The following is an 11,908-nucleotide window of genomic DNA, read 5'->3' on the forward strand; positions in this document are numbered from 1 at the left end:
ACAAATCTTAAAAAATCAGTTTTAGTTCAGTTCTATTTCAGTTCTAGTCCAATTCTACTTCAGTTCAAGTTCAGTTCAAATTCAGTTCAAGTTAAAGTTCAGTTCAAGTTTAGTTCTAGTTCAGTTCAAGTTGAGTTCAAGTTCAGTTCAGTTCTATTTCAGTTCTAGTTCAGTTCTAGATCAGTTCTAGTTCAGTTCTAGTTCAGTTCTAGTTCAGTTCTAGTTCAGTTCTAGTTCAGTTCTAGTTCAGTTCTAGTTCAGTTCTAGTTCAGTTCTAGTTCAGTTCTAGTTCAGTTCTAGTTCAGTTCTAGTTCAGTTCTAGTTCAGTTCTAGTTCAGTTCTAGTTCAGTTCTAGTTCAGTTCTAGTTCAGTTCTAGATCAGTTGTAGTTCAGTTGTAGTTCAGTTGTAGTTCAGTTGTAGTTCAGTTCTAGTTCAGTTCTAGTTCACTTCTAGTTCAGTTCTAGTTCAGTTCTAGTTCAGTTCTAGTTCAGTTGTAGTTCAGTTGTAGTTCAGTTGTAGTTCAGTTCTAGTTCAGTTCTAGTTCACTTCTAGTTCAGTTCTAGTTCAGTTCTAGTTCAGTTCAGTTCTAGTTCAGTTCTAGTTCAGTTCTAGTTCAGTTCTAGTTCAGTTCTGGTTCAGTTCTAGTTCAGTTCTAGTTCAGTTCTAGTTCAGTTCTAGTTCAGTTCTAGTTCAGTTCTAGTTCAGTTCTAGTTCAGTTCTAGTTCAGTTCTAGTTCAGTTCTAGTTCAGTTCTAGTTCAGTTCTAGTTCAGTTCTAGTTCAGTTCTAGTTCAGTTCTAGTTCAGTTCTAGTTCAGTTCTAGTTCAGTTCTAGTTCAGTTCTAGTTCAGTTCTAGTTCAGTTCTAGTTCAGTTCTAGTTCAGTTCTAGTTCAGATCTAGTTCAATTCTATTTCAGTTCTAGTTCAGTTCAAGTTCAGTTCTAGTTCAGTTCTAGTTCAGTTTTAGTTCAGTTCTAGTTTAGTTCTAGTTCAGTTCTAGTTCAGTTCTATTTCCGTTCTAGTTCAGTTCAAGTTTAGTTCTAGTTTAGTTCTAGTTCAGTTCTAGATCAGTTGTAGTTCAGTTGTAGTTCAGTTCTAGTTCAGTTCTAGTTCAGTTCTAGTTCAGTTCTAGTTCAGTTCTAGTTCACTTCTAGTTCAGTTCTAGTTCAGTTCTAGTTCAGTTCAAGTTCAGTTCTAGTTCAGTTCTAGTTCAGTTCTAGTTCAGTTCAGTTCAGTTCTATTTCAGTTCTAGTTCAGTTCTAGTTCAGTTCTAGTTCAGTTCTAGTTCAGTTCTAGTTCAGTTCTAGTTCAGTTCTAGTTCAGTTCTAGTTCAGTTCTAGTTCAGTTCTAGTTCAGTTCTAGTTCAGTTCAAGTTCAATTCTAGTTCAATTCTAGTTCAGTTCAAGTTCAGCTCTACATCAATTTTCTGCATTTAATATCCATGAAAATTGTTCTATTTTGAAACAATGATGTTATGAATTGTTTATTTTTATTTACAATTATTTAAGTACAAATAAAGTTCGTAAAATATTAAAGTTTATAATAAAAAAACGTATTACCTTTAATGCATTTATTTACAAAATTTATGTATATTTTTTCTAAATATTTAAATTTTGAAATGACTACAATAAAAGATTCGCTTCGTTAGCTTTGTGGCTTTCATTTTGACAAATCTAAGCGTTATTTTAGACAAAATTTTAATACACTTGTTTTGTACACTCATTAAATGTTTGTTTACGGTATGGTTGAATAATTACCGTAATAAGAGGAAACAAACTTGAAAATTTTTTTATATAATTATTTAAATTTACTAAAACAATACAAACACTTATAGGCTTTTTAATTTTGTTTTGTAATAAATGCACTAAAAATTTAAATAAAATCCCTCATGTTGTTATTATGATAAGTTTAAGTTATAACTTTTAAAAAATGTTTACAAAAATGACATAAGTCGAGAAAAAATGTTGTAGAAAATTTTTGGTTAATCTTCTTATAGGAAAATTACTAAAGGTTTTTTTTAAATAATAGATTAAATTTCAACAAAATTAACAAGTTTTACAATAGATATTAAAAAAAATCATGCTAATTAGTATTCCACGTAAAACGTTAAGTGTTGTCTGAAACACAGGTCGAAAGTGGGTTACATGTAACGTCATATGTCGTTTAGGTTAAACAACTTTAGAATTTTAATAAAAAAATTGTTTCTAGACTTTTAGCTCAATAAATAAACTAACATTACATAATACTATACAGAAAAAAATAAACAGCAGTATTAAATCTTTAGATTTTAATCAAGATATTTTGTTTTGTAAATAAAGTATTTGTTTATTCTAAGTATCTTTATTTCATGTTATTTAATTGTTAAAGTTTTATTTTTCTATTAAACATTGATATTACAATTAACCTTCACACACTTTATTAACCACTGCATGATTGGTTCAAATTTATTATAGGCAAATAATAACCTAAGTTTGAGTGAGTGACTGAAGAAAAACTAAATTTGCAAATTCATTAAAAACGACAAATACTTGTTCGTCAATATGTCTATAGAATTTCAATTTTTTTTCAATTCATAAAATGTTTATTTACATTAAAGAGATATTGATTGCATGACTGCCTACGATGAAATTAACCCTAAAATGTAGCGGAGAATAGCTGTAATGGAAATTTGATTACAATGTAGAAAAAGTTGAGTTCAATAAACGGCCCTGATAATTGACTATTTTTGATAAAAAATACAATTTTTAAATTCGTAAATATTATTATAAATATATACAATACATATTTGTATGTATGTACATAATATTGCAAATTTTGCTATATCAACAGTTGTTTTGAAGTACTTTTTGTTCCATTTCAGATCTAATTTAGTTATAGTTTATTTCTAGTTTCATTCTAGTTCGTTTTTAGTTCAGTTCTAGTTCAGTTTTGTTCAGTTCTAGTTCCGTTCTAGTTCAATTCCAGTTCAGTTTTAGTTGAGTTCTAGTTGAGTTCCAGTTCAGTTCTAGTTCAGTTCTAGTTCAGTTCTAGTTCAGTTCTAGTTCAGTTCTAGTTCAGTTCTAGTTCGGTTCTAGTTCAGTTCTAGTTCAGTTCTAGTTCAGTTCTAGTTCAGTTCTAGTTCAGTTCTAGTTCAGTTCTAGTTCAGTTCTAGTTCAGTTCTAGTTCAGTTCTAGTTCAGTTCTAGTTCAGTTCCAGTTCAGTTCTAGTTCAGTTCTAGTTCCGTTCTCTTTCAGATCTATTTCAGTTCTAGTTCACTAATTTAATGTAGTATTTTGACTAAAATTTGTATCTTAGATCATTAAAACGAAACATTAACTAATATATTATTTACGTTTTTAACTTTCAGTTTCTGCTTATGGCTCGGATATTTTCACATTTGTTTATTGGTCTCATATTCGGTTACCTGTATAAAAATGTCGGTGAAAAAGCCACTACAGTATTGGGCAATTATGTCTATTTGTATGGTACCATACTGCTGCTGGTCTACACGGGCAAAATGGCCGTTGTTCTAACGTGTAAGTACTTTTTTCATGTTACATAACATAGGTTTGGCGTTTTTGATTTTCATACGTATATATTGTTATTTAATAATTTACTATTTACTTTTTTAATAATTTGTTTACAATTTGCCACAACATTGATTTAATGTTACGTAAATTTGATATTAGTTAATAAATTTGTTTTTGTGCAAACATACTAGACATTTGTTTGTAACTAACTTAAATATTGATTTTCGCTTAAAAAAACGTTGGTGGTTCTACAGAGACAAGTAAGACAGTTTGTTAGTAAAGTAAACATACGCCTTGTACGAAATATTGTACTACAAAACAGTTATTAGCACAATTATGTAAAAAAATAAAATTTTAAGCTTGCAATTTAGAATAATCAAAAGTTTTGCAGGGATCATGCATTCAATAACTTTTTGAAATACTAAGAAATCTGAAGTTTGAAAAAAAGTTCCAATTTTAGAAACCTTTTAACTTTTATTCCCACTTTATTTTATTTCCAAAAATTATTTGTACTCTGATTTTTTCCTCACACTGTAGTTAATAGGCGTGCTCGCATCATTGGTTCATTAAACTTGCTCTGCCAGATGTTTGTCTATCTCACAATCACTTTCTCTGTCTATATAACTATTAATTTTCATTCTATATCTAATTCTGGTTATTTAAATATTATATTATTAACAATTTCTGTTTAGTTTCACACAAAGTACATATTAAATATTAATTTATTTCATATTATTTTTTTATTCATTTCGTTACGTTTTTCTCACTTAATTTTATGAATGAATCTTTGTCAAATGTTGGTTAGACTTTGTTAAATGATTAAAGCTTGTTTTAGAATATTTAATATAAATTAGAATTCATAAATATTTATACCTATTTTTTATGCGGACAAAGTTCAAAAGTAAGTTAGTAAGTTATTAGGCCAATGTTAAGATACTTTAGGGGGAAATAGATTGGAGAAAAAATTAAAACCACTTAAATGTCATATACATATCTTAGTATCGAATAATTTGCAAACTTGTAATAATAGTCAAATATTCAGTTGATCCGTTTTTAATTTAAATTCGTTCTAGTTCAGTTCTAGTTCAGCTTTAGTTCAATTTTAATTCAGTTCTAGTTCAGTTCTAGTTCAGTTCTAGCTCAGTTCTAGTTCAGTTCTAGTTCAGTCCTAGTTCAGTTCTAGTTCAGTTCTAGTTAAGTTCTAGTTCAGTTCCAGTTCAGTTCTAGTTCGGTCCTAGTTCAGTTCTAGTTCAGTTCTAATTCTCTTCTACTTAAGATCTAGTTCAGTTCTAGTACAGTTCTAGTTCAGTTCTAATTCTCTTCTACTTAAGATCTAGTTCAGTTCTAGTACAGTTCTAGTTCAGTTCTAGTTCAGTTCTAGTTCAGTTCTAGTTCAGTTCTAGTTCAGTTCTAGTTCAGTTCTAGTTCAGTTCTAGTTCAGTTCTAGTTCAGTTCTAGTTCAGTTCTAGTTCAGTTCTAGTTCAGTTCTAGTTCAGTTCTAGTTCAGTTCTAGTTCAGTTCTAGTTCAGTTCTAGTTCAGTTCTAGTTCAGTTCTAGTTCAGTTCTAGTTCAGTTCTAGTTCAGTTCTAGTTCAGTTCTGGTTCAGTTCTAGTTCAGTTCTATTTTAGTTCTAGTTCAGTTCTAGTTCAGTTCTAGTTCAGTTCTAGTTCAGTTCTAGTTCAGTTCTAGTTCAGTTCTAGTTCAGTTCTAGTTCAGTTCTAGTTCAGTTCTAGTTCAGTTCTAGTTCAGTTCTAGTTCAGTTCTAGTTCAGTTCTAGTTCAGTTCTAGTTCATTTCTAGTTCAGTACTAGTTCAGTTCTAGTTCAGTTCTAATTCTCTTCTACTTAAGATCTAGTTCAGTTCCAGTACAGTTCTAGTTCAGTTCTAGTACAGTTCTAGTTCAGTTCTAGTTCAGTTCTAGTTCAGTTCTAGTTCTAGTTCAGTTCTAGTTCAGTTCTAGTTCAGTTCTAGTTCAGTTCTAGTTCAGTTCTAGTTCAGTTCTAGTTCAGTTCTAGTTCAGTTCTAGTTCAGTTCTAGTTCAGTTCTAGTTCAGTTCTAGTTCAGTTCTAGTTCAGTCCTAGTACAGTGCTAGTTCAGTTCTAGTTAAGTTCTAGTTCAGTTCCAGTTCAGTTCTAGTTCGTTTCTAGTTCAGTTCTAGTTCAGTTCTAATTCTCTTCTACTTAAGATCTAGTTCAGTTCTAGTTCAGCTCTAATTCTCTTCTACCTAAGATCTAGTTCAGTTCTAGTACAGTTCTAGTTCAGTTCCAGTTCTAGTTCAGTTCTACTTATGTTCTAATTTAGTTCAGTTCTAGTTCAGCTCTAGTTCAGTTCTAGTTCAGTTCTAGTTCAGTTCTATTTCAGTTCTAGTTCAGTTCTAGTTCAGTTCTAGTTTAGTTCTAGTTCAGTTCTAGTTCAGTTCTAGTTCAGTTCTAGTTCAGTTCTAGTTTAGTTCAGTTCTGGTTCAGTTTTAGTTCAGTTCTAGTTCAGTTCTAGTTCAGTTCTAATTCTCTTCTACTTAAGATCTAGTTCAGTTCTAGTACAGTTCTAGTACGGTTCTAGTACAGTTCTAGTTCACTTCTACTTATGTTCTAATTTAGTTCAGTTCTAGTTTAGTTTTAAGTCAGTTCTAGTTCAGTTTTAGTTCAGTTCTAGTTCAGTTCTAGTTCAGTTCTAGTTCAGTTCTAGTTCAGTTCTAGTTCAGTTCTAGTTCAGTTCTAGTTCAGTTCTAGTTCAGTTCAGTTCTAGTTCAGTTCTAGTTCAGTTCTAGTTCAGTTCTAGTTCAGTTCTAGTTCAGTTCTAGTTCAGTTCTAGTTCAGTTCTAGTTCAGTTCTAGTTCAGTTCTAGTTCAGTTCTAGTTCAGTTCTAGTTCAGTTCTAGTTCAGTTCTAGTTCAGTTCTAGTTCAGTTCTAGTTCAGTTCTAGTTCAGTTCTAGTTCAGTTCTAGTTCAGTTCTAGTTCAGTTCTAGTTCAGTTCTAGTTCAGTTCTAGTTCAGTCCTAGTTCAGTTCTAGTTCAGTTCTAATTCTCTTCTACTTAAGATCTAGTTCAGTTCCAGTACAGTTCTAGTTTAGTTCTAGTACAGTTCTAGTTCAGTTCTAGTTCAGTTCTAGTTCAGTTCTAGTTCAGTTCTAGTTCAGTTCTAGTTCAGTTCTAGTTCAGTTCTAGTTCAGTTCTAGTTCAGTTCTAGTTCAGTTCTAGTTCAGTTCTAGTTCAGTCCTAGTACAGTGCTAGTTCAGTTCTAGTTAAGTTCTAGTTCAGTTCCAGTTCAGTTCTAGTTCGGTTCTAGTTCAGTTCTAGTTCAGTTATAATTCTCTTCTACTTGAGATCTAGTTCAGTTCTAGTTCAGCTCTAATTCTCTTCTACCTAAGATCTAGTTCAGTTCTAGTACAGTTTTAGTTCAGTTCCAGTTCTAGTTCAGTTCTACTTATGTTCTAATTTAGTTCAGTTCTAGTTCAGTTCTATTTCAGTTCTAGTTCAGTTCTAGTTCAGTTCTAGTTTAGTTCTAGTTCAGTTCTAGTTCAGTTCTTGTTCAGTTCTAGTTCAGTTCTAGTTCAGTTCTAGTTCAGTTCTAGTTTAGTTCAGTTCTGGTTCAGTTTTAGTTCAGTTCTAGTTCAGTTCTAATTCTCTTCTACTTAAGATCTAGTTCAGTTCTAGTACAGTTCTAGTTCAGTTCTACTTATGTTCTAATTTAGTTTAGTTCTAGTTTAGTTTTAAGTCAGTTCTAGTTCAGTTTTAGTTCAGTTCTAGTTCAGTTCTAGTTCAGTTCTAGTTCAGTTCTAGTTCAGTTCTAGTTCAGTTCTACCTCAATTCTAGTTCAATTTTAGTTCAGTTATTTTTTAGTTCTGGTTCAGTTTTAGTTCTAGTTCTATATTTGTTCTCATTGCAAAAACATGTAATATTATTGTAGAATTAATAAAAATTAGCTTCGATATCATTAAACAATTTTAAACAATATACAAAAATGCCAAGTTTAGATTTTAAATTCTTACATTACTGTTATCAGATGGTTATTTAATTGCTATTGTTTCCAATAATTCTTAATTCTTCTTTATTTCTTTTCTTTTAGTTCCCTTAGAAATTGGTATGTTATCACGCGAACATTTCAATCGCTGGTATAGCCTGGGGCCATACTTTCTATCTTTGTTATCATTCGAAATACCATTTCAGGTGAGTTAAATTAAGCAAAATAACATTTTTTTAAACAAAAGTAAAAAATCTTATTTTTTAATAAAAAAAAACAAAAATATTGTTTTTTTCAACAAAAACAACTCTGTAAATTATTGTAAATCGTAAATAAATTTTGTTTATTTTTCTGATATATTGTTTTTTTATAATAAAACTAATGATGACTCAAGTTTTATCATTATCATTATGATTAATTTTCATATAAATTATTTAAATATTCAAAGATTGTTTATATGGTAGAAGATTTTTTGTGTAAAGGCAAAATAAGGCACTTGCCAAAACTGTAAATATGCTGTCATACAAAAATGAAAAAAAAAGTTTTTACTGTTTTGGTCTTAGTGGAATATATACATATGATTCAGCAGATATAATAAGACATAAATGAAAAAAAAATGCCAATCATCATATACATTTCTGAGAACTAATTCTATCTCATTCTAGTTGAGTTTTAGCACAGGTCTAGTTCAGTTCAATATCATTTCTGTTTCAAATCTAGTTCAGTTCTTGTTCCCAGATTAGTTCCAGTTCTGTCCTGTAACTAGTTCTGTTCTGTAACTAGTTCTAGTTTATTATTAATAAGAAATATGGGGATATTCATATTTCAGTTATGGTAATTCGGTTAACAACGAACATTTATTTTTGAAATATCAATTAAAAAAAAAACTAAAAAAAAACACTGACGTCTATTAAAAGTTACTTTTTTGGCAATGCTAGACAAATAAAAATAACAAATTAGTATAATGAAGATAATTTATGCAAAAGTTTGTCTAGAATAGAGAGAGCTCCGTCATTGTATAATTTGAAGTTTGAAATAAATTTATCAAAGTAGAACCTTAACCAGATTTGGCGGCTAGTAAAATTTTAAAATCTTAATGGAAACTTTAATAATTCTATTCAAACTGAAGCATATAAGCCATTAACCCCTTGATCGTTATTTGAATATTAACTGCATTTAATGTTTCTAAAACAGACACATTAACATTGTAATAAATTCTTTAATTTTTATCACAAACAAAAAAAAAAACAAGAAAATTAAAATTGAATCATAAAATTTGTTCACATTTTTCAGTGATTCAGATTTTATCTTGACATTTTATGTTTTGAGTAAAATTATAATGTAAACAGCTACTTAGATGTTTACCATCCATGTAATTAATTATGTCTTGATTTATTTGAAAAATAAATTAGAACGAAAATTAAAAAAAATGTATTTCAATAGAGGACGCAAGTGTCAAATTAGATTTACCGATAATAAATCGTCAAATCCAAATAAGTTTGATTATAAAAAAGAAAGAATAATGTTACTGACATGCACACTTTTTGAATTATTAACAATTTTATTATCTAAAGCAAGACGCGAAATTAACATAATCGTTGGGTGTTGCCAAATTGAAAAAACTGAACTAAACCGAACTAAAACTGAACCAGAACTGAAATAGAACTGTACTTAAACTGAACTAGAACTGAACTAGAACTGAACTAGAACTGAACTAGAACTGAACTAGAACTGAACTAGAACTGAACTAGAACTGAACTAGAACTGAACTAGAACTGAACTAGAATTGAACTAGAACTGTACTAGAACTGAACTAGAACTGAACTAGAACTGAACTAGAATTGAACTAGAACTGAACTAGAACTGAACTAGAACTGAACTAGAACTGAACTAAAATTGAACTAGAACTGTACTAGAACTGAACTAGAACTGAACTAGAACTGAACTAGAACTGAACTAGAACTGAACTAGAATTGAACTAGAACTGAACTACAACTGAACTACAACTGAACTACAACTGAACTACAACTGAACTACAACTGAACTAGAACTGAACTAGAACTGAACTAGAACTGAACTGGAACTGAACTAGAACTGAACATGAACTGAACTAGAACTAAATTAGAACTGATCAAGATCTTAACTAAAACTGAACGAGAACAGAACTAAACCTGCGCTGAACTATTATTTTTTTGTTTTTAATAAATTTCCAAATAATCTTAAAATTCCTACTTCTTTTATATTTTCAGAGTTTGTGTGCTGTAGGCTACATGTCCATTAGCATTTATCTGACCAACAATGACAGTGATGAAAGTTTCCGTGTCTACTATTTCGTAATGTTCGGTGTATTGGCTACATTAAGTGCACAATCATGGGGCTTCTTTGTTGGTGCTACATTGCCTACAAAAGTAAGTTAGAAATGTAAATTAATTTAAGGAAATAATTAAAACGAAACATTTTCTTCCCTTTTTGCAGTTGGCCGTTTTCCTGGGTCCTATATTAGCTGTGATGTTCTCCATTTTCGGTTTCTGTTCACGTTATATCGATATAACACCCATATTCCGTTGGATGTGGCATATTAGTTATTTTAGAGCTGGTTTTCATGGTGCCTTAAATGCCATCTATGGCATGGAACGACCATTTTTACCTTGTCCGGAAAATACCATGTATTGTCATTTCCGTAGTCCCAAGGTCTTCCTTAACTATATGATGATATCGGATGTGAATATGGCGAATAGTGTAATATTAATGGTATCGATTATTGGTGTCATGCACATCTTGACAATATTGCGTTTATGGCATAAATTAAATAAACGCTAAATGTTGAAGAGTTCAAAGTTTTAAATTTAAGATACAAAATGAAGAAAGAAATTTCAATAATTGTAAATAATTCATAAAAAAACTTTCTTTAGTATTTATTATGTTCTCATTTATTTTTGTTTTAACCATTTATTTTAAAATCATTTCAAACTATTTTACATTCCATTATATTAATTTACAATAATTGGCTCTAGGGTTTAGTTTATTTAAGCAATTCCTTTTTATATAACAAGTATTTTATTGTTTTTATATGAACGTGTGTATTTTTTAATTTTTTTATTAATTGTTTATGTTTATTAGACATTTATACCAAATACTAGTGTTTAGCTTTTTTTAAAGAACAAAAACGTATCACTTACAATACTTTAATCTCAATTAAAAATTTAAAATTTATTTGTTTGTTTCAACTTTCAACTGAGAAAAAATTAACAGATCTTGCCAAAAATGAACATTTTTATAATTAGATAATTCGAATTTTCCAAATTTATTCCTATACGAAGTAATTATTTATTATAATTTGTTTTTTAATGTAAATTTTTAATTGTTTAGACATTTTTTATTAAAAATTTATTATTTAGAATAATTAAATGCGATATGTTCTTTTTGTATAATTACTAAAAGAAACGGTGATAAAATAAATTACAATCATAAATTATTAAGGTAAAAGTTTGAAAAATTTTCTAGTGTTTTATTTGAATCATTTTTTTGGGAACTAGAATAGTTAATTTCAAATAAAGGTTTACTTTAGAAATCTAAAGAGTATCAAGAAAAATTCATTGATAATTTAAAAAATTAATTGAATATATTAAAAATCAAAGTTTTAAACTTAGTTTATTAATAACGAGATAATTAAGAAAATATATTGCTTCAATAAATATTATAATTCCAGTTCAGTTTTTGATTAGTTCTAGTTCAGTCCTTGTTCAGTTCTAGTTAATTCTACTCCAGTTCTAGGTTAGTTCTAATTCTGATCTATTTCAGTTAAGTTCTAGTTCATTTCTAGTTCAGATCTATTTCGATTCTAGTTTAGTTTCAGCGCTAGTTTAGTTTAATTTAGTTCCAGATAGGATCTAGTTCAGTTCTAGTTTAGTTCTGTTCCAGTTCAACTCTAATTCTGTTCTAATTCATTTCTAGTTCAGCTCTGGTTCAGTTCTAGTTTAAGTTCAGTTCTAGTTCAGTTCTAGTTCAGTTCTAGTTCAGTTCTAGTTCAGTTCTAGTTCAGTTCTAGTTCAGTTCTAGTTCAGTTCTAGTTCAGTTCTAGTTCAGTTCTAGTTCAGTTCTAGTTCAGTTCTAGTTCAGTTCTAGTTCAGTTCTAGTTCAGTTCTAGTTCAGTTCTAGTTCAGTTCTAGTTCAGTTCTAGTTCAGTTCTAGTTCAGTTCTAGTTCAGTTCTAGTTCAGTTCTAGTTCAGTTCTAGTTCAGTTCTAGTTCAGTTCTAGTTCAGATCTAGTTCAGTTCTAGTTCAGTTCGAGTTCAGTTCTAGGTTAGTTCTAGTTCAGTTCTAGTTCAGTTGTAGGTTAGTTCTAGTTCAGTTCTAGTTCAGTTCTAGTTCTAGTTCAGTTCTAGTTCAGTTCTAGTTCAGTTCTAGTTCAGTTCTAGTTCAGTTCTAGTTCAGTTCTAGTTCA

The 11,908-nt window shown here is 29.7% G+C and overlaps 1 protein-coding gene across 1 annotated transcript in view; it reads left to right on the forward strand.

Annotated features, from left to right (window-relative positions):
• LOC111686546 (ATP-binding cassette sub-family G member 1) overlaps positions 1 to 10,962 on the forward strand; it is a 32,176-nt gene extending 21,214 nt beyond the window's left edge. The window contains exons 6-9 of the mRNA XM_046956743.1: positions 3,345 to 3,513; positions 7,571 to 7,671; positions 9,715 to 9,873; positions 9,941 to 10,962. Coding sequence (XP_046812699.1) covers positions 3,345 to 3,513; positions 7,571 to 7,671; positions 9,715 to 9,873; positions 9,941 to 10,285 — 774 coding nt within the window. The 3' untranslated portion in view covers positions 10,286 to 10,962. The remainder of the gene's footprint in view (positions 1 to 3,344; positions 3,514 to 7,570; positions 7,672 to 9,714; positions 9,874 to 9,940) is intronic.
• Positions 10,963 to 11,908: the final 946 nt, after the last annotated feature.

Source organism: Lucilia cuprina, chromosome 2, assembly GCF_022045245.1.
Source record: "Lucilia cuprina isolate Lc7/37 chromosome 2, ASM2204524v1, whole genome shotgun sequence".
Taxonomy (NCBI): domain Eukaryota; kingdom Metazoa; phylum Arthropoda; class Insecta; order Diptera; family Calliphoridae; genus Lucilia; species Lucilia cuprina.